The sequence below is a fragment of the Leptonychotes weddellii genome, chromosome 3, assembly GCF_054177405.1.
Source record: "Leptonychotes weddellii isolate Sample4059 chromosome 3, ASM5417740v2, whole genome shotgun sequence".
In the NCBI taxonomy this organism is placed as follows: Eukaryota; Metazoa; Chordata; class Mammalia; order Carnivora; family Phocidae; genus Leptonychotes; species Leptonychotes weddellii.
Window position 1 is genome coordinate 57,351,749 of NC_138371.1, and position 22,827 is coordinate 57,374,575.

Consider the following 22,827-nt stretch of genomic DNA (forward strand, 5'->3'; position numbering starts at 1 on the left):
ATGCTCCCTGTACTGTGGCCACGGAGCCCAGAAAGGCTCAACATGGACAGAGGTTCCTTCACAGTGTCTCGGGACCAATAGATCATGAGAAGTCACCATGGCAACTAGTTTCCGAAGGGAAGCTTACAGAAGAACCAGAGGTAGGGAACCCTCGTGGAAGTAGTCAGAAGCTTAAGGAAGTTTGAGAATTTTAATCAAACGGATTCTTTAATAACACAACCAATGGCATTGGCAAGCCCTATCTTAAGTGATAGATTGCCCCCTAGTCAGAAAGGCTCGTATAGGCTGATTTCTAAATTCATTCAATAAATATTTTTGAAGAGTGGTCTGTGTGCCTGCACTGTGCTAAGCAAGGGAATATAAACAGAGCACCATGGCTCCTGATTTCATGAACCTTGAAGTCTGGTTGGGGCGACCCATATTAACTAACTAACCACACAAATATGTAATGACAGACTGTGGTAAGTGCCCTGTGCAAGACAGAAACCTTATCTTCAACCAACCTATGTGAGTGATACTGGGTGCTGGCATCTGGGGAAGCATCTGTGTAGAGAACTTGCTTTTGGAGGAGGTGTGGGGCCAAGATCAGTCCAATTTAGGGCCACAAATATGAGCAAGGAGCAGACCTGCTGTCACTGTAACTGTAGGCCAAAGAGTACTAATTTAGCTCTATATCTGTATGGGGCTTCAGAGACAACTCAAGTACAGGCTTTCCAACCATCTTGGGTGTAAGTTGTTTCAGAAATTCTGGGTCTTGTTGTATTTACAATCACCATAATAAACATACACGCCCTACGTTTTTCTTCTTCGGAATGACGGGTCATGCTGTTACCTGCTTTCCACAGATAGCTGTGTCCGCATCTGTGTTCACAGTGGCCTTGAATAGGCTGTGCACCCTCCATAGCTCCCTCGAGACCAGGCAGGCTTGTCTTGGAATCTCCCTCCCTCCACTTGCATACTTGTTTCTTCTTCTCAGTCCTCTTGTCCTTCTGCTCTTTCCCTACCCTCCTACTTGCAATCCTACCTAGTGTTTCTCTGCTCCCCTTAGTTTATACCAGTCACATGATGCTTCCTCACCCTTCCTTCTCCTGACCACCCACCACGGCTTACAAAACTGAGTTCCAGTACTTCAGAGTCTTCTTCTCAGCAAAATAACCACATCCAATCCACTCATGAAAGTATTCTACTTATCTCTAAACATTGTGATAAGGGACATGTAATTAACATTCTGGAGTTCAAGGGGCGGGGGCTAGAAGCATGGGGCTGGTGGTGGTAGAGATCATTTTGGATGGGAAAGGCTTTCAATTTCCCTTACATCATATTAAGCAGGCAAAACCGAATTTTTTTTAATGTTTTATTTATTTATTCATGAGAGAGAGAGAGAGAGAGAGAGGCAGAGGCAGAGGGAGAAGCAGGCTCCCCGCCCAGCAGGGAGCCCGATGTGGGACTTGATTCCAGGACCCTGGGATCATGACCTGAGCCAAAGGCAGACGTTCAGCCATCTGAGCCACCCAGGTGCCCCGCAAAACCTAAATATTGAGCCCTTCTATGGGATAGGTCATCGCAGCCCTTCTTTTCAAAGAAGTCCTAAAAAGGGACCTTGGGACATTCCCAGTGTGGGTGGGACCCCTCATTTATCAAAAGAAGCATGATCTAAATGAGTCCAGGTTGGATTAGGTAAGGAATGAGACCAAAAAGGAGATGTGTCCTTGAAAGCAGCCCATCTCATAGCCTAGGGGCAGGCATTTGTTGTCAGCTGAATCACACTGCCTTGGGATTAGCCAGCTCTATTTTCTGTTTCAACAATAAAAAGTCTTGCAAAACTGCTGGCATGTGAGACAGAGGTATCCAGAAGGTCTTGGCATCCCTTCCAGCAGCATAATGGGTCTTAGGGAAGAGACTTGTGAGCGCGTGGTCCATGCACTCCACCACCAGGGAGAGGTCCACGTTCACAAAGGAATTTGTGCCTTTCAGCTTGTCTAGACCTGTAGAAAGAGACAAAAGTACACTTAACTCTTTGGAAGAAGGAGAAAAGGAGTGTGTGAGGCCAGGGTGTAAAGGGGAGGATGTGTGTGTGTGTGAAAATTTATTTTGAATTCGCTGTTAGAAATTGAGGCCCCTTGTGGTGGGTTTCTATCTATTCCTCAGAAAAGGATGCAGCAGTGCTTTGGTTAGACCACTAGCTCTCAAAGTTGAGCGGGCAGCAGAGTATCCTAGAGGGCTTGTTAAAACCCAATTGCTGGGTCCCACCACCAGCTTCTGACTCAGTGGGTGTGAAGTGGGACCGAATAATTTGCATTTCTATCAAGTCTCCAGGTGATGCTGATGGTGCTGGCCCAGGGACCAGACTTTGAGAAGCACTACTTTAAAACAATGAGGGAAAGATACTTTATAAAGTCTACGAGCCACCCCCCCAACCCAGGAAGTTATGGGTTTGATTCCAAATTTGTTTTAAGGGAATACTATGTGTATAGGAAATGTGGATGTGTTGTGTGCATGTGCATGTGCGTGCATGTGCACCTACATACCATGTGCCTCTGTAATTCGGTGAATAAAGAGGGAATCATCCCCAAAGTCTTGACTCAGAAAGCTAAACATATCCTGGTGATCAGGCAGATGAAATGCTTGAGTAATGAGCTAAGATAGTTTTTAAAGAGGCAGGTATTTTAGCAGAAGATTGGTAATGGCTCGGAGCATTCCTACAGTGCTCTTAAAACATACCTGAGTTGTGTCTTCTCAAGAGAAAATCTATGATTTTAAATCTCCTTTTCCACTTCAGGCCCCAGTAGCCACAAGTTGTTCAAAGAACCTAACTGAGATTACCTACAAGTCTTAGTGGCTATTTTTTTTTTTTTTAAAGATTTTATTTATTTATTTGACAGAGAGAGGTACAGCGAGAGAGAGGGAACGCAAGCAGGGGGAGTAGGAGAGGGAGAAGCAGGCTTCCCGCAGAGCAGGGAGTCCGATGCGGGGCTTGATCCCAGGATCCTGGGATCATGACCTGAGCCGAAGGCAGACGCTTAACGACTGAGCCACCCAGGCACCCCCTTAGTGGCTATTTTAAAATTTTATAACTATAGCCTGGGAAATGAAGAAAGGTGAGCTTAAATTCGTGGTCTTCTTTGGAACTATGCGTCTGGCTGATGTTCAAGTCCTTGTTTAGAAAACTAATAAAAACAACCAGTGCAGAATTGGGCTCAAGGCCTTTTGGTACCTCTTAGAGGGGACACCTGAGCCAGGGGCCAAGTCAAAAATAATTTTGAGGTGGAAGTTGATGAGTGGGGAGGAGAGGGAAAGGCAGGCTCCCCGCCGAGCAGGGAGCCCGATGTGGGGCTCGATCCCAGGACCCTGGGATCACGACCTGAGCCGAAGGCAGACGCTTAACCGACTGAGCCACCCAGGTGCCCCCTAGGTGCCCCTATTTCTGAACCTACTTAGAATCTTCAGAGTTGATAATGAGTGAGAAACCAGAGCATTTATTTATTTATTTATTTTTAAAAATATTTTATTTATTTACTTGACAGAGAGAGAGACAGCGAGAGAGGGAACAGAAGCAGGGGGAGTGGGAGAGGGAGAAGCAGGCTTCCCGCTGAGTGGAGACCCGGACGTGGGGCTCGATCCCAGGACCCTGGGACCATGGCCTGAGCCAAAGGCAGATGCTTAACAACTAAGCCACCCAGGCGCCCAGAAACAAGGGTATTTAACAGCAGTAGTTCTCAGCATATAGTGACATGATAGCACTGGGAGGTTTGTGAAACCAGACGTTCTCGTTGATACGTGCGCGCACATGCGCATGTGCAGTGGGGTCGGGTGGCTGGGGGTGACTGGCATCCTAAAAACCTCCCCAGGTGGACCTGACTTGGCTCTTGGCTCCAGCTCGAAAACTCCCAGCCTTGAACCTTGCCACAGTTGGCTCTCTCACCAAACCCACGGGTGAAAAGGCAGGATCAGCGTTTCAAGTTTACAGTGACGCAAATTTAGGTGGGGCCCTGTTTGGCTTAAAGCAAGAGCTCAGTACGTGTTTGAGGAATGCCGACTAAGCTTTAAACAGGACCAGGAAGTTTGAGGTGGAGGCGGGGCCCGGTACAGGAAGTTCCATCACCTCCTTCAGGCCTCCTTCCCATTGGAGCGCAGGGCCGAGAATAGATGGCGAAGTTAGGTGGTCTGGGTTCAAAGCCAGCGTTTCCACTTACTAACTGCGCGGCACTGGGCAAGTTGCTTCTCTGTGCCTCTGTTTCTAGATAATCCAGCTAATATCTGCTTCGTAGGGTTTATTTGGGCATTTTAAATGAGACAGTCCATGTAAAGCCCTTAGAGTGGTGACGAGTACATAGTAAATGTTCACTATGTTAGTCATCTTCTCCATCCCTGACTCAATCTGACTTACGCGGCTTTGCCTTCCGTCTCCGCCCCCCGTGCATTCCTGCTCGGAAATTCCTGGAAAGTTTCCACCCAAATAATTCCTTCCTGGCCTTTAGGCCTTACTCAAACCTGACCTGTCTCATAAAGGCCATGTGACCAGCAATGCTTTCATCCAATGCTGAATTCCTTGGGCAATTAGAGACTATACCGTCTAGCACCCCTTCTGGGCTGTTGGGTTCTAAAGAGTACAGGATCAATTTTCTTGCATGCTGCACAATCTCGTTGTTTTACAATCTCACTTGGTTACTTTTTCTCCTCAACTAGACTGTAAACTGGTTAAGGGTCAGAGTCTGAGTCTTGATATTCCAAAAAGAGGAGGCTTGTGTAAAGGTGAAGACTTGGGGTCCAGTCTGGCTACGACCAGGAGGAGTTGTACATCTGTGGGTAGAACATTCACCTTTCCAAGCCTCTGCTCACTACCCAATGGTTCTTTTGAGGAGTACATGATAAGAATTCATAAGGTGCTTAGTATAGAACTTGGCACTTGGTAAATGCTCAGTAAATGTTTGAAGTAAGAGATGGCACTGGAATTAATAGGGATCTCTGATCCATATTTAATCTCCTTATTGGTATATTATTATGAAAACCTTATTTTTTCATTTATATTTGAGTCTCCTTCATGTTGCCTATGACAATGAACCCCAGAGGAACCCTGGGTCCACCTAGAGACTTACTTTTTTCAATGTAACCTTCTCCGTACTGTTGTTTGATATCTGGAGATAGATGCTTCCAAATGGCGCGTTTTTTTTCAGTGGCTTTTATTGGATCTGATAATCCTGTTTTGAATAATCCTGGTTCAATACATGAAACATGCACACCAAAAGCTTTCATGTCCCGTCTGTGAAAAGAGCACATTGATGATGTTTAATCCAGGTTTGTTTGGAGAACGTTTGCCATTTGGGTGATTATTTTCTAATGAATTTTTTCATGGGATCACAGAATTGGGTGGGTTGGGAAGGAGTATCTTGTTCTACACTCTGAGTTTGCAGTGAGGAAAGTTCAGGGTGGTGAAGGCTGGTTTAGTGGCAAAATGGGAAAGGGATCTGGGTAGACCCAGTCCTAGTCTAGTGCTCCCCACTAAGCCATACTCTGTCATTAAATTAACAGACAAACGGGTTAAGTACAGGTTTCTTCTCAGTATGCAAAATACCTTATGGGGAGATGGAGTAGTGATTGGCCTAGATGGACAAGTTTACCTCCATTTTAGGAATGTGAGGACATTGGGGCACAAATGAGGACAGGCTGAGGGACACAGTGTGACAATGTCTGATGTGGCTGACCTGTTCCCTATGCTGCTCAGTGAGCTCTTTCATTATGTGGCCTCAGAAAACCAGAGGTCTACTGATTTACTGGGCAACAAGGTTTTAGGGGAATCATGATTCCACCCCTCCACCTTAAAAGTAAAACAGAGAATTGCAAACCATTATATGAATAATTATTTCCTAAATTTAATGTATATTTCCACCAAGGAATTACTTCTATAAGGAAGCATAATTACTTCTATAAGGAAGTAATTACTCATTTTATACAAGCCTTTACCATATGATTTTTAAAGAATTCTACCAACGAACTTAAAATGTAATTTATCTTAGGTTCTGCTTTCTAGCAACATGCCTATTGTTTAGTTTGCAGTGTACTTTACTAAAAATGCAAATTAGCTTGATCTTGGAAGATTTTGAAAAGTATGTTGCTTGCATTAAGATTATTAAAAAGTTATTTTCTAACTTAATTTACTTTACTCACCTATCTTCTGAGCTCCTTTGGGTTTTGGAAAGTAATTGGGAAGATTTGTCTCCCCACCTGCTAATGAAATAACATATAATCTAGGAACAAATGGCTTTAAGTCACCCAACTAAGTTTACCAGGTAAGTCAAACCAGTATGAAACCAGTATGCGTGCTGGGCAAATACAGCTTTAAAGAGCCCCAGCCTTCTCCCAGTTGGACCGTTGTCCCTAAACCCTCCTATATATAGAAATTCTGGAGCCACCACTAGACTGTGGCCTGCATGCACAGTACCATTTCCAATACCACTTCCACGATTTAGAAAAACAAAAACAAAAACAAAAACAAAAAACAAAACCATTCTTTATTGGGTAATTTCAGGCATAGTATAGCTGCATTGCGAACATACAAGCCCTTCAGTTGGAATCCCTTTTTAAAAGTGGTTATTAGTCTCCAAGAGAGTGGGAAGAAACCCTGTCTCTCTCTTTCCTCCCATCATGTGGCTCCATATCCAGCACACATGTGGGAAGTAGTTGGCAGAATGGGGTAACTTCCAGCTGGATGGCAGTCCCAGGAAACAAGAGAGAACTGGAAAGATCACAGAGAGAGGAACTCAGGAAAGTGACCCCATAACATTGTTTATGCACTGCACATGTGCATGTGTGAATCTGACTTAGAGAAGCAAACTCGGGGACAACCATCATCCATATCCCAGACTGGCTACTGTGTAGTACATCTGCAGAACAGATCTGAATAGCACAGCAAAGTCTTTAAAAATCAAACAAACATTGAAATCTCAAAGTACAGAATGATGGTTTAGCAGTTGTGACCTGAACACAACCTCATCTATTGTCTGCTAAAACAAAAATATTGGGGCTCAGTCAGTTAAGCATCTGCCTTCAGCTTAGGCCATGATCTCAGGGTCCTGGGATCGAGCCCCATGTTGGGCTCCCTGCTCAGCCCTTCCCTGTGCCCCTCCCCCCCATAGCTCTCTCTTCTCTCTCAAATAAATAAATAACATCTTTTTAAAAAATAAAATAAAACAAAAATATCAACCTTTTCCATAGGACTTAAATAAGGCCCATAGTCTCATGTCATTCCAAATCTTTAGCATAAAAACTGGCACATTCCAAATGTTCAGCATAAAAAGAACTGGAAAATCTCAACTCACATAGGAAAAGACAATGGCAAATGCTAATGCCAAAGGGACACAGATGTTGCAATTATCAAAGTCTGTAATGCAGCTATTATAAAAATGGTCCAGATACAAAGGAAAATACTCTTGAAGTGAATGGAAAGTTAGAATGCTTCCCAGAACAAAGAAAAGACAAAGAAGAACCAATGACAATTTTACACTTGAAAAATACAATAACCCAAACAAAATATTTATTGGTTGGACTCAACAGCACAGTGATGGAGGAAAGTCAGTGAATTTGAAGGTAGATCATTAGAAATTATCCAATCTGTATAGCAGAGAGAAAAATGAGAAAGTGAACAGAACCTTAGGGATCTGTGGGACAAAACCAAAGGCCTAACACTTGTGTTATAGAGTTTCAGAAAGAGAAGAGAAAGAATAGATTGCAGAAAAAAATGTTTGAAGAAACAATAGCTGAAAACTCATCTAATTTGGCAAAAGACATAAACCTAAGATTCAGGAAGCCCAGTGAATCTCAAATGGTATAAATCCAGAGAAATCCATGCCTGGGGGCACTGAGTTGGGGCCTTTGTTTACTAAATAGGTCCTTTGTTTTGAGCTCTGTGGTTCTCTGATAACACAGCAAAAAGATGTGATCAGTGCTTTCTTGTGGGAGCAAAATCTTCACCTCTGATTAGTAAATTCCTGCTCTGAGTTTTTTTTGGAAATGGAAGCATCAGAGGAAAACTGTCTTTCTTGTCCTTGGGGTGGGGGTGGGAATGGGAAGTTTATCATCCATTTAGCTGTAGTGTCTGAAATGTATGGAAATTTGGGTCCAGAACTTGCAGCAAAAGGGGAAAAAAAGCTGTGTAACGGAGTCATTATTTTGTGATAATTACATTTACTTTACCAGATAATTTTCTACTGAGGGTTTAAATAAGATGGTACTGTTGTGTCTGCAATTGACAGTTACACCAATGGAGAGATCTACCCTGATTTAGGCTCTCTATATGATTCCCTAACTATTTAACAAACTGACCTGTTGAATATAAATTCACCATCACTGTCAGCATTGTGCATTAATGCAAAAAGTAAAAAAAAGACTTGGATAGACTTAGGTTCAAATCTCACTTCTACCACTTACCAGCTGGGTGACCTTGGGCGAGTTACTTAATCTCTTTGTTTCAGTGGTATTGCCTACAAATTGGGAATAATTTAAAGCACTAAATAGAGTGTCTAATACATAATAAACATTCAGTACATGTTAGCAGCTATTATTTCCTAATATGTCAATGTTTGCTTTACCTTAAGCTGTCATTGAAGCCTTCTACTGCGTATTTGGATGGAGTATAGCCCCCTCCACTAAATGCAAGGCGACCTCCAATGCTGGAGACATTGATGATCCTTCCTTGAGCTTTTTTAACCAAGGGAAGCAAATTTAGAGTCACATTGATGAGTCCAAACAAGTTCACTTCAATAGGTTCTCTGTAGTCCTCCACTGTCAGCCAGTCGGTGGGAGCCAGCACGCCGAGAATGCCGGCATTGTTGATCAGACCCCAGAGACCTAGAACAGAGTGGAAAGAAAGGAGGTGTGATAGAAGATGGCACTTATATGTCCTTGATGGAAATACAGCCCCTGCTTTACACAACTGTCCACTTTCCTCCTTCTAACCACATTCCTGCTTTGAAATGCTTTACAGTTTTGGGAAATAACTATTCTCCGAGAGGGTAGGAGGCTAAATTGAAATAGTTGAAGCTCTGTTACTGGAAGCCAATCTCACAGTAACTCTATTTCTGGTTCTGAATGTAAAATACTGACACTGTCTGAATGAGCCTTTTGCTTTTTCATCTTAGATGCAGAGTAAATTGCTCTATTTTTCCCACTAGCTAGATCGCAAAGCCAGAGATTATTTATAAACTTTTTACAAAAAGCAACATCAATCTACTTCATATCTATTTTTGGTAAAAAAAAAAAAAAATCTAGTCATCAATTGTTTTATTTTATGATGGAAAACATTTAATATTGTTAAAATTGTTTGGGATTCAAGCATTAAAAATTGTCTGGAGCATTATTAAACCACTGCTTTTGAGGTTTGGAGTCTCAACTATATGATGAAGATGTGATAGAGAAAAATCACATACATTTGTTTTTTCTGTTTTGGACTCTAACATCTTCATTAGTGATAACATTTCAAACTTCATTCAAACCAATAAAAATCCTCTAGTTTGGAATGCTGTCATCTTAGCAGAAGCTGGAGGAAGAATGAGGTCCAATGGCTTACTACTCTACCATGATGATCCTAGGTACCTTTACTCAGATTCTCAGGCTATTTTCTACCTTTTCCATAGAAAATATGTGAGTTCTGGAATCATTTTGTATTGAGAAGTGGGTCCCAGGTATCCACATGGCAGTTTGGGGATTGCTTGCATGATTTCCTGTAGCTTTTAGCCCTAAGTTCTTTTGCTGTGAAGGTGGCCAAAGTAGAATTTCATGAGAGAAGAGCAGGAAAAGTCAATACCTCCAACTCAGTTCTAAATTCACTCACTGGGACTTATGACTGAGGATAATGTGGGCAGTGTCTCTCATGCAAACAGTGAGCTTGCAACTTGAAACTACTAAGGGCTCTATCCTAACTATGATTTTTCCAATATTCTCCAGTACCATAGCTGGTATTTAGGAGACATTTTCTTGAAAGGCCGTTTAAGATCCAAACACATTTTATTTAGCTGTAGCTACTTCACAACACCCCCTCCATTCTGCCACCCCCACATCACTCACCTTTTTCCCCAACTTGATTTTTTACCCACTGGGCAGTCCTCTTGACATTCTCTGGGTCAGTTACATCCAGAAGCACGGTGTGAAGTCTTTCTGAGGTTTCTGCCTTTAAAGCTGTTGATTCTGATTCAGTCAGACAGGCAGCAATTACATGAAATCCTTTTTTATCAAAAGTTTTGGCTGCCAAATTTCCAAAGCCCGTGTCACACCCAGTTATGAAAACGTACTTATCAGTAATGTCGGCAATCTTTAGTTGTCTTTTATAATTCCATAGGAAACCACAAAGGATTAGGAGGGCTAACACCCAAAAGAACATTTTTTTCCCCCTGTATATGATAGGGACTCTCCTCTCTCGAACAATAAAAGAAGATGGTGACCTGAGAGTTCAAAATTAGAAAGAAAATTTAAATTAGTACCATCAAAGTGCTATAACCCAACATTGATGAACTTCAGATATTTTAATGCATTCGAATGAATAAATAGTTAAAAAAATTAACTATTATTTGGCTAGGAAGATAGCCATTTAAGTGATAAACCATTCCTCTAAAGTAATGCAAAAACTAACCAAACCATAGCCAGAGAAGGTAAACAGGAGAGAGGTGCCATGGCAAAGCTGACACAAGTCATTGGGTTGATGTGACAGTAATCTCATGCATGAATTCATCTATCTGAAACATAGACTGTCACAGTAAAATCTTATCTCTTGCTACTTCATGAAATTCAAGAGTAGAATAGGCAAATCTATTAGAAAATGTTCAATTCCAATTGATTGATTAGATTCTTAATTATTTTTATACTATCAGGCAAAGTAGTTGCCACTATGAAAATATTTCCAAGTTGGTTTCCATTTTCTTATTTTCAGTGGGCTATTGTCATCCTTCAACCCAACTCTGAGACCATCCCAACTCCATGCAGAGAGTATGCAAGTGCGTATCCACCAGGGAGTTCATGGAGAGAGGGTAGGATGAATGGGAAGCTACTGAGGGATGATGGCCGAAGGCACAGCATCCAGAACAGAATCAAGAAGCCTCAGATTCTATTCTCTTTGGACACTAGCTTTCTGTGAGAAAAAGAAACACATGACATAGGACAAAGGAAAGCAAATTCTTTCTGGAAAATCATGAGGCTTTGACCGTAAATGCAGCAGAATGACCTGGAAAACTAATTATTCCGGGTAAGAGGTGGCCTACGGCCTAAAATCAAACAGGTGGAGGGTTTCCTTTCTCCTTTCCTCAGAAGACTACCACTTGCATTTTCCCTAAGCATGTATTACCTTTTTATCTTTTTCTAAACAAAAAAAAATATTATTTCATGTAGGCTGACTGTACCAATTTAGAAATACCACAGTTGTTTTGGATTAAAAACAAATGTTGAAGAAAGAATACTATATTAATTTTATAGTTCTTTTTTTTAAAGTGGGCTTGATCTCATGACCTTGAGATCAAGACCTGAGCCAGATAGATGCTTAACCAACTGAGCCACCCAGGTGCCCCTATTAATTTTATAGTCTTGGCCATTTAAATGCATATGCCATCTTAAAAGTTATACTAATTATTATATAATGTTTGGCTGCAAAATAACAGTTGTGAATGAATCAAGCTATTGTATTATTGAAAACAAGTATGATACTAATTTGGAAGTGTAATATCAAAAGTATCACAGGGTGAAATTTCAGACTATTTTGGGATATGAAATCCCATATATTACAGTGTCATTTACAAAGACAGCCAATACTATCATTTTATTGTGGGTACCGATGGCCTGGGAAGAGCAAGCTATCCCATAGTAGGAAGTGAACAAGAACCAGAGGGCATTTGACTGCTTGCCTCAGGTCTGACCATCACAGCGGCTCAGCCTCCTAGCTCAGTCATAGGCAACCCAAAGGAAGGAGATCATTAGGTCCTACCCCACATAGGAACAGCTCTGGGTCTGTGGCTCTCTCTGACTTTGGAAGCAAGAGGGGTCACAGAGAACATCACCTGTGGGAAAGATCTTACTTCCTTCCCTGTTGACTCAAAGTTTCCTTGCTTTGCCCTATGTGCACACATATCTCTGCCCTTGATCTAGATTCACCCTTAGAATCAAGAGGGGGCTTGAGTGCTTCATAGAGGACAATGGATAAGCCCTGGAGTTGAAGTTCAGACCTCACGGATGCTTCTGGAATCATGACTGTTCATGGACACGGTGTTCAAAGTACTCGCAAGGCCAAGCAATTTTATAAACTTTGGGCTTTCTTTCTTTCTTTCTTTCTTTTTTTTTTTACAGGTATTTCCTGGTTTTTCATTTGAACCATTAAAAAAATTGTTCATTTCTTTTTTCTGCTTGTAAAAGTAACTTATGCTCATGATAAAAATAATTTGGCAAATACAGAAAAAATTAAAGAATGAAGTAATGATTATCACATTTGACTCTTAATATTTTTGTTACATATTTTCTTCCAGTTTTTTTTCCTGTATATGTAAATATTTCTTTCCCTAATAAGGAATATAAACATACACACAGAATTATACACATATACTCATGTGCACACATACACACAAGTTTGTTTCTACTGCTTTATAAGGAACAGATTATTTCAGACAAAAAAAATCACTCAATGTAATATATCTTCTTCACTTCTCAGGGAAATTTTGGGCTCTGCTTTCATCTTTCTTCCTGGCAAAAGATCTTTAGCTAAAGAAAGAAGAGGTAAGAGAACTGTCCATTGATAAAACTAAGTCAGAGGTAAATATTAAAATATGGTAGGTTTGAGCAAACTGGTTGATTCTTTTGATAATAGCTGTGCCTATTCCTTTTTTTTTTGTTAAAGCTTTTATTTATTTATTTGACAGAGAGATAGAGAGAGAGCACAAGTAGGCAGAGCGGCAGGCAGAGGGGGAGGGAGAAGCACGTTCTCTGCTGAGCAGGGAGCCCGATGCGGGGCTCAATCCCAGGACCCCGGGATCATGACCTGAGCCGAAGGCAGATGCTTAACCGACTGAGCCACCCAGGCGCCCCTAGCTGTGCCTATTTCTAAAGCAGTCAAGTTTTTAGATGATCATGGCTTAATAATTTGGCATAGTTTCCCAAATCTTTCTTGTGTAGGAGTTAATGAGTTGTGGCAAGTTAATGTCCATGTAGTAGAATTTTCCCTTCTCAAATATATAAATATGTTAAAAAGTGTATAATTTTGAGGTGAGGTGTTGGTGTACCTACCTCTTGGGAAATTTCATGTTTAGACATTTTAAGGAAATTTCATATTTATAAATTCAACTAGTATAGTGCTTTCTTCAAGTCTAGCCTCAATAAATTGAATAATTGAATAACTAAATGTTGTATTGTTTTTAAGTGGATTCTGTAGCCTTCATTGCAATCCAGATCTCATGGAGTTATTTGAAGAAGCCAAATGCTCATGGGGTTTAATGTGTCCTAGATCAGAGAGTAGAAACTTTCTATGTCATCATGTTTTGCTGGGGGCAAGCGGAAGGCGAGAATAGTGAAAGAATGGTTTGCATTTGTGAAGCATTCTACACTGCACTTTTACATATAGATCTCATTTGATTCTCCCAACAGCCTTTTGAGTTAGGGCACATTATTTGCCTCATTTTATAGAAGAGTTAATATGCCAACTAATAAATGTAAAAGAAATGATGGAGTTAGAAAATCACCATTTGGCAACTGTAATAGTAACAATTACATCAGGCAAGAATGATCAATGGATGCTAACACTAGTAGGTGAAATTCTGATAAGACACAATAATTACAGAATCTCAAAAAAAATCTCCCCGTAAGATATGTACTAAGGAAAAAGAGAGCAATAATAATTTCACAGTGGAGAAATCTGACAGATACTGCTTTAATCAAGTGATACAAATTAACACAGCTAGTTGTGGGATAAACCAACATCATGTGCCTCCTGGTGTGTTGCACTGGGAAGGACACAGCAGCACTTTCGTGCATAAATGGAAGCTAATCCTGCATGAAGACATATCCCCCAATTCCGCACAATATATGGCTAAGTCATGAAGGAAAAGGAAGATTGAAGACTTCTCCAGATAAATGGAGAATAAAGAGATGTGATAACTCAATGCAGTATGTGACACTGGACCAGAAAACTTTTTTTTTCTTTTGCCAGAAAGAACATTATTTGTTCAACTAGTGAAATTTGAGTAAGATTTGTTCATCTGATAAATAATATTGCATTCTCAATAAATATTAATTTCTCAATTTTTATAATTTACTATGATTATGTAGAAAGTGTCCTGTTTTTAGGAAATACATACTGAAGTATTTAAAGATTAAGTAGCACCATGTCTTCAACTTACTCTCAAAGTTAAGAAAATAGTAAGAATATTTAAACACGTAAACATATTAAGGAAGCAGTCTAAGTGTCCATTGATAGATGAATGGGTAAGGAAGCTGTGTTTGCCAAACCACAAACAGGTGGTTGCTGGGGCATTGGTGGTGGGGGGGGATGGGTGAAATAGGTGAAGGGGATTAAGAGAGACAAACTTCCATTTATGAAATAAATAAAACCCAGGGATAAAAATAGAGCATAGGAAACATAGTCAATAATAACATAATAACTTGTATGGAGAGAGGTGGTGAGCATTTTGTAATGTATATAAACGTCAAGTTATTACCTTGTATACTTGAAACTAATATACTATTGTATACCAACGATACTCAATTAAAAATAAAACAACAACAGCAACAAAACCCCCACATACATATGGATATAAAGAGAGAATGACAATGCAAATGTGATAAATGTTAGTATTTGGGGATTCTGGGTTGTGTTATTCTTTCAACTTTTCCAAAAGTTTGAAATTATTTCAAAATAAAAAAGTAAAAATTTGGCAAGGGAAAATAAAGAATTTTTTTTCTTTTTTTTAAAGGAAGTGTTTTTTTTTTAATCACACATGGATTTCTTTTTTTTTTTTTTAGATTTTATTTATTTACTTGACAGAGAGAGACACAGAGAGAGAGAGGGAACACAAGCAGGGGGAGTGAGCAGGGAGCCCGATGCGGGGCTTGATTCCAGGACCCCGAGATCATGACCCGAGCTGAAGGCAGACGCCTAACGACTGAGCCACCCAGGCACCCCGCATTTTTTTTTTCTAAGAAAAGTCTTCATTAGATCCACAGGGGTTTCATGCATGAAATAAGAACTCCAGCACTTCAAGATCTAGTGATCTTGGACTTCTACTCTTTGGTAAGTTCACCTTCACAACCACTAGAGAAAAGCAAAAACTCAAACCGAAACAGTCAGAATCCCTCCTCTCTCCTCATGCTCTCCATTTCCCCCCCTCACTTCCTCTTTCAATAGCCAAACTCATTTTTCCTTGGTGACAGGCAACAGAGAGAAGCTTTTTAGTTGTTAAGGAGGGGCTCACATTAAAATGTGTAATCACAGACCTGTACCTCTGAAACAAATAATACATTATATGTTAAAAAAAAAAAAGAAGGTAGTAGGAAGGGAAAAATGAAGGGGGGAGAAATCAGAGAGGGAGACCAACCATGAGAGACTATGAACTCTGAGAAACAAACTGAGGGTTCTGGAGGGGAGGGGGGTGGGGGGATGGGTTAGCCCGCTGATGGGTATTAAGGAGGGCATGTACTGCATGGAGCACTGGGTGTTATACGCAAACAATGAATCATGGATCACTACATCAAAAACTAATGATGTGATGGATGGTGATTAACATAACATAATAAAATTAAAAAAAAATGTGTTATCTTCATTAGGTAACCTCTGGGCTAAGAGTCATTTCAGATGCTGGTGTCCCAGCCTACAGCCTGAATCCAGGCGACTACCAACTCCGACCTAGAGTTTTTTTTTTTTTTTTTTTTTTTATTCTTATGTTAATCCCCATACATTACATCATTAGTTCTAGATGCCGACCTAGAGTTTTATATAGTCTGTTCTTACCCCAAATATTATTGTCCAAAAAATACTGGTTCTTCAATTCCTAAGGTTCACATTCCTCTAGGTCATTGGATTGAGTCAGTCACAAACCAACACCTACATACCTTTGACCTCTATTTTAGCCAAGATTCCATGCGTTGTCATGTTTCCTTACAGCAGCCCTTGGTTAGAGTCATTGGGAATACGACCTGTACACAGAAGCTGATTGATGGCCGATTGGTTCATCGACCACCAAGAAGTAAATGAATGACTGTAACTACTCTGGCCACCTCAACCATATTCCGCCAGCCTGGCCGACTCCACATGGCTCCTTCGTCCCGATAATTAAGAGACTGGGGGCACTGACCTTAGTTGCTTGGGCTGTTTGCTCATCTGCTTTGTCTTCCAGTTTATCTCACAACAAAGTGCTTAGCAGGGGTACACATAACTTGGCTCAAGGCCAGAGCCCCTCATCTGTAACAGTCTTCTTAGGACCCAGTGGCTGTGAGCCTGTGAGCTCATCAAAGCTGAGGGCAGAGTAAGGGAAAGCAGATCAGCAGGCCCCCCGCCGCCCCAACCACAGTGCATGAGGACTGCTGCAATTCTATATATGCATCCTCTGAACTGGGCCTGGAGAGGTTTCCTAAGCCAAAATAAACACTAGCCACTTTGCTAGTAAAAATAATGTGGGAAGGGAGGACTGAGGTCACACACACACACACACACACACACATACACACACACACACACACATGACAGCAGGGCAGGGGTTAGGAACCCAGGTCTCAGAATCAGGCAGGTAGAGGTCCAGTCCCAGCTCCTCGATCACCAGAGGTCTTTGAGCAAATTATTTATATTTTCTGAGCCTCCATTTTCCTAGCTGCAAAATGGAAATAATAACTTCTCTGTTGGAGAGTATCTGGTAAAGTAGAGTGACCAATGCCTGCTGCCCGTGAAGAACCTTATCATTATGGTGGGATCAGTCATGTTTGCTTGTGGGGGGCCTGCTCTATGTATTGCTGATCCCTCAGCATGGGTTCCTCACCTGTGGTACTTTTTCCTATTTGGGGTGAAATAAATATTTGTTGTGGGATCTGTCCTGTGTATTGCAGGATGTTTAGCAGCACCCCCTGCCTCTATCCCTGAGATGCCAGGAGCACCCCCTGCCCCGTTGTGACAACAAAAAATGTCTCCAGACATTGCCAGATGTCCCCTAGGGGACAAAACTGCTCCCAGGTGAGAACCACTAGTTTAGAGCTTCTTTGTGTTGGGGGTCCAGAACTTCAAAGTATCAGAATTACTTTTCTAGAAACACAGTCATTAGTTCTTTGGTAGTGCCACATTGATAAGAGTTCATGTATTTATCTTTTATGGCCTTACCAGAAAAGTTTTATTACTTGTAAATATTACTCATAGGCTGCTACTATAAGCATTGGTTTCTATGATTTTAAAAAAGTGCCTTTTCTGGGATGCCTGGGTGGCTCATTCAGTTAAGCGTCTGCTTTTGGCTCAGGTCATGCTCCCAGGGTCCTGGGATCGAGCCCCACATCGGGCTCCCTGCTCAGCAGGGAGTCTGCTTCTCTCTCTGCCCCTCCCTCCACCCGTTCTCTCAATCTCTCTCTCTCTCTCAAATAAATAAAATAAGAAAATAAAAAAATAAGCCTTACAGTAAAATTATCTCCATTTTATAGAGAAAGAAACAAATTCACAAATGCAGGCTAGTTGTCTCAAGATAGAATCATAGTGCTGTTTTGAAGACTGATACCCGGGCCACTCAGATTTGGCTATTCATCCTTTCCTCCTCTCCTCCATGGCCAGCTGGATTCCCACTCAACCCTGGGAGTCTGGGCTATACGTACACTTCTCTACAACCGCCAGTATCTGCGTGATCCTTGGCATTAGGTAAACAAATGCTGTCGAAGGGAAGAAGGAAGAGAAGAAGGAGAAAGTTTCAACTCTAAGCCCAGGGTTCTGGTGATAACTGGATTAGTCTTTGAGTCCTCTGAATCATCAGACAAAAGGATAATAATAGCAGTATAATATTCACACTTCCAATTTAGAGAACTTTAAGAATTTCTGAAAAGTGTTCGAGGAATATTTATCTCATTTAATTGTCAAAATATTTCTGTGAGCTAAGTAGAGTAGGTATCATACAGAAAGTCATTAGCCAGAGAGTGACTAGCACTAAAATTCTGATCTCTGAACTCCCAAACCATGTAGGAGAAGGAAGAACTGCAAATAAATTAATGCATTATCACTTAATAGGAGGAATGAGCATACTTATCAAAAGTCTTGATCATGCCACAAAGACTCAAAAGGAACCAAGAAAGGAGAACGAATTGTCTCTTATATGCCATGCAAAACTACTTCAGTGTAAGCTCGTGTTTGCAGCCAGAGAAAAGTCATTGCAACTCGATTGCTGTCCTTTCTCACTTCTGCTTTTTTTTAAATTGCTATACTGGGTGTCTTTTCCTAGCAAAAAATAAAAATTAAGATCCTTCAATTTCACTTCTCTTATGTTCCTTTGCCCTTTAAAAATAAATGACAGTTACAAACAAACAAAAAGAACTGAGAATAATGTCTCCATGTCTCATGTCATGGTGAGCCCTACTTTTCATAAGAAATACAGAATTCTTTCTAAATACTTCCTCCCACACGACTTGATTTTATTTCTACATAATTCCATGAGGGGCTTTGTTTTAGAAAGCAATACTAAAACTAGTCAATCACACTGAGTGATAGGAATTTGTAGAATTTTTATTTACTTTCAACTTGTTGCGATCATAGCCCAAGTTGAATCAACAACTAAGTAGTTTCTTAAAAAAAAAAACATCAAATAGAGAGCATTTAGCAGTAGTTTTCTCAAATATTTTCCTTTTGAAGTTCTCTTGCACAGCTTTCTTAATATCGATGGCATTCTGGACATGTATGTCCTCAGTACATTTAAATTTTGTTAACCTAGCTAAGTTATACTGAATTCCTTTTTTTTTGACCTTTTCCTTGAAGTAAGAAGTTGTTTTTTTAACCCAAGTGAGCTTTCGCAGATTTCTGCTGCACCTCTAAGAAAAATAAATAGTTCGACCTAATGACACAAACTAATTCATATGATGAATAAATTACATTTCTGTGGGAAAAAAGTGTTCAAGTTGGGCACCCAGAAATCTAAGGAAATTTTTTTCAACGGAGCCAAGGGATCCTATATGAAATATGCTTACATGGAGCAACAAATGCTTCTCTGAGGGTCTGATTAAAATAATAGTAATAGTAATAATAATTATGATGCTGTTGATGATACAATTGAGGTGGTCTTCGTCATCATGGAAACAGTAAGTTCCCTCACCTTATGGAATAAAGAAGCTCATCCACCAGTTACATTCCCTTGAACCCTGCTTCCACCAGGACGGAGGGAGCGTGTGGTACCCAGAGTGTACTTTGTGTGGTGGGACCAGTGAGGCCTGGAGGAGTGCGTGTATCCTCTGCAGATTCATTCATTCAGAAAGTCTCCTAGAAGAGGTAGGGCAGCCACTCCTAACGGAGGGAAGGCCTGATGGACTTACATTTGGCATTTTTAGTTCTAAGGATGAAAGTATCTCTGATTTTCTTTTGCCATCTCTCAAAACTTTTAAATTATAATTCACCATAATATCCACAATTATTAATTAATGAATTATTCCCCATTCCCCCTAGGGTGATGACTTTGCCAGTAGGTTTCCTGATGGTATTAAGAATTATTGTTAAAGCCATGCTCGCTTTACTTAAGAGATGATATATTGTATATGATTATAGGTTGTTATTACAAGGCTTCAAAGAAAGCTTAGATGGGTGCCCGGCTGGCTCAGTCGGAAGAGCACGCGACTCTTGATCTTGGTGTCATGAATTCAAGCCCCACATTGGGTATAGAGATTATTTAAAAAAAGAAAAAATGACTTAAAAAAAACAAAGAAAACAACATGGAGACAGTGTTATGTATAGATGCAGAAAGTGTGTTCAAAACTTCAGTGTATATCTTTTGTACACAGTTATCTTTGAGCAGAAGGAAAGGTCTGAGGTTTTAGTCTGTACCTTAAGAAAGTAACATTTGGTATAAGGGTTTTACAACCAATTCCCCCTTTCCTCATTTGAAATGTATGAGATAACGATCTTTTTTTCTTGTATTTAAGCATTGGGATTTGTTCTAAAAATTGGACACACTTTTCAAATCTCAAAAACACAATACAAAAATGATAAGACATTTAAATTTCATTTTATGCAGCATCTAGCCAAGGATATTCTTAGAGCATCTAACATATGCCAAAGGATTCTAAGATAAATAACGCATAATCATTACCCTTGAGCTAGTAGTGTAGGGGGACATTTCAGAGCTATTTGAACAACCCAAGTTTATTTTTAATTTAAAAATATATTTTATTTAAACTTTTCCCCCAACTGCTAAAAATCAACCCACTGAGGGAGCACACCACACCACCATTTAAATCATAAAGCCTTTAACAGGGGCTGCCAGGATTAAGTGGCAACAAAGCTACTAAACTACCCATTGTATTTTGGGAGTCAAAGTGAAAACAGACGTGGACTTGGAGGAAAGCCCAATGTCTCCTTGGTAAAATGCTAACCACAGGGTCATAAAATGGAGAGTAAATATCTGAAGCAGGTTTATTGCTGTTGTCTTAGTATCCAGGAATCCAGTGTGCACTGTGAGGAAGTTTCCTGATTCCTTCTGACCTAGAAGGCGTTTTTCTCACTCGCTTTAATGTGCCTGTGTGCATTCGCCTCAAGAAACGTCTGGTAACACTGGCAAAGCGGGTAGACAAACAGATCAGACCTATAGTTAGCTGATGGCACATCTTTGCTTCCAGTAAGAGACTCAGCTAAGATTCCTACTCTTTTTGGAGCCCCTCCCCATCCAGTTTCCAGTTAATTGTAAGATTTACAGATGGTGTCAAATAGGCACAGAGAGAATAACTAGATATAAATTTGGTTGCAACTCTAGGGTGCAAAGAACATTCAAAGAGAGACCTGGGGAGAGTTCTAGGAAGGATCCAGGTGACACTGGAATCACTTCTATGGTAAGATGGACTCAGTGTCCATCACAGCCTTCTAACATCATCATCATCATTATTATTATTACTACTATTATTACTTTATAGCATGAAAAACAACTCGATTAATTCTGTAAGAGTGTGGAAAATCAAAGGCAGTTTGAAGACTGACATGAGAAACGAAGGGATAAATGACAGAATTCAGTCACTGGTTACCTTACTGGAGATGAACTGGAGTGGAGAAGCTGTTGGGGACCTGGGCTGGGTGCAGGGCTGTTCTGCCCGCTGTGCTGAGGAAGGAAGGATTGAGCCACCTGAGCACACCGATCCTCTGGAGGTGGAGATTCTCTGGGCTTCCGTCTAGCTCTGAGTACATACATGTGTGAGGAGTCCTCGAGTTCCCTCCTCACTCTGAGTCACTCTTGTGTGACACTGGCTGATGATTAAATCTCTCTTCAGTGGATAAAGGAAGCCCAACAGCTGTGGGTCATGTGTTGTTGAAGGAATTGGTAGTACCTTCAGTAAATTAAATTTAACAACTTTCAGGGACTTAAAAAGGATTAATAACATTCCTTTAACTCTGAGTGCAATCTCTTGACCAAATTCAGCAGTTGAAATAATGCAACATGGAAGCGTTGTGTAAACTGCCCCGTGTGTTGTTTTAATCAATTAATTTTGAATTATAATTACTGTTCATAGTCTCTAGGGTTTTTTTTTTTCCTTCCTGTTAACACATCTGTACTGATTTAGTACTCCTTCCCTGCTAAGAGTAGGTAGGGGACACCAATCTTTGAGGATTCTTTTTCTCTCATTTTTTTTTAACATTGATGAGCAAGGAGATGAAAACGATTTAATGCAATGAGGTTTTGTACTTATTTATGAGTTTTAATTTGTGTTTGAAGGTATGACAAGGAGATCTTACTGAAGCAGTCTCTGGAATGGAGATCACTGAGAATGGGAGAGGATGCTCCTTCCCTGCCCAGAGCTGGTCTGTTTCAGAGCTTATCACAATTGACCTGCCATATCCTGGGGCCACAATGGAAAACACTGAGGTTGCAGGTGAGGAGGAGAAAGAGACAGTGCTAATATGTACCTCCTTCCCCCAGGCTACCACCTCCCCCTTAAGCACACAGCCAGGTACAAACTTCACAGATTGCTTACTTTCAGTTTCCCTATATGTCAATTTATTGCTATATGTCTCGGATTTCCCAGGCTTTTGTCTTCCCTCTTTGAAAATGCAATTTATTATGGTTTAGCTGGGATAAACAAATGAATGACTATATACATCTAGGTAGAGTTTATACACTGCTTTCATCCTGTAAATTAAATGGGGATCTTTTTTTTCCCCCAAAAGAACAAAAAACCAAGACTGAAATTTACAGAGGTGAGGATGTAGGGTGCCAAAAATATGCCAAATGTACTTCTTCCCCTTTACATTCCGTGGGTCAAAGTAAGGCTTAGATAGATAAACCTCTTAGAGAAGTAATACATTGACTCAGATCCACATGAAGGAAAGTATAAATGATTAATATCAGACCCTTCCTGTGAGCAATTTATTGTCACTGAGAGATGGAGAGAACCATAGGCACCTGGGTGGTCATGGAGGAGAGAAGGGAAAGGAGCAAAGAAAAGGCTATAACGTTAGATCGTTTCTCCCCTTATCAGATGGTCCCATATAGAGGTTCAGTTAATGGAATCATTTGTCAGCAGTGCCCTATCTGGACTACATTCAAATTCACATCTTAAGAGCTAAATTTCCTTTCATTCTATTCCTTAACAAAGCAACTTATGAAGGGCTACTTGTTTAGAACTCTCCCTACATTCGATTTCTGGTCATCAAAGGTAACA

At 40.6% G+C, this 22,827-nt stretch overlaps 1 protein-coding gene and 1 long non-coding RNA gene across 2 annotated transcripts in view; one reads left to right on the plus strand and one right to left on the minus strand.

Moving 5' to 3' along the window:
* The window catches only part of LOC145720532 (uncharacterized), a 47,871-nt gene that overhangs the window by 8,082 nt on the left and 16,962 nt on the right, over positions 1–22,827 (plus strand). Inside the window, exon 2 of the long non-coding RNA XR_014143565.1 lies at positions 21,882–22,038. This is a non-coding gene — a long non-coding RNA (uncharacterized LOC145720532). The remainder of the gene's footprint in view (positions 1–21,881; positions 22,039–22,827) is intronic.
* On the minus strand, positions 1,395–21,406 carry DHRS9 (dehydrogenase/reductase 9). Its single transcript, XM_006734718.3, has 5 exons — positions 21,196–21,406; positions 10,060–10,433; positions 8,586–8,844; positions 5,097–5,260; positions 1,395–1,985 (listed from the first exon to the last, which is right to left on the minus strand). The coding sequence occupies exons 1-5, from the start codon at positions 21,357–21,359 to the stop codon at positions 1,762–1,764; spliced, it is 1,185 nt and encodes a 394-aa protein (XP_006734781.2). The 5' UTR covers positions 21,360–21,406; the 3' UTR covers positions 1,395–1,761.

Bases quoted from the DNA above. Each gene is read 5' to 3' on its own strand.
- DHRS9 (XM_006734718.3), bottom strand. From the start codon at position 21,359: ATGTATGTACTCAGAGCTAGACGGAAGCCCAGAGAATCTCCACCTCCA. The intron at 10,434-21,195 runs GTAACCAGTGAC...TTGAACTCTCAG, and splicing joins TCCAGTTCATCTCCAGTAAG to GTCACCATCTTCTTTTATTG. The intron at 8,845-10,059 runs GTGAGTGATGTG...ACTCTGTTCTAG, and splicing joins AAATCAAGTTGGGGAAAAAG to GTCTCTGGGGTCTGATCAAC.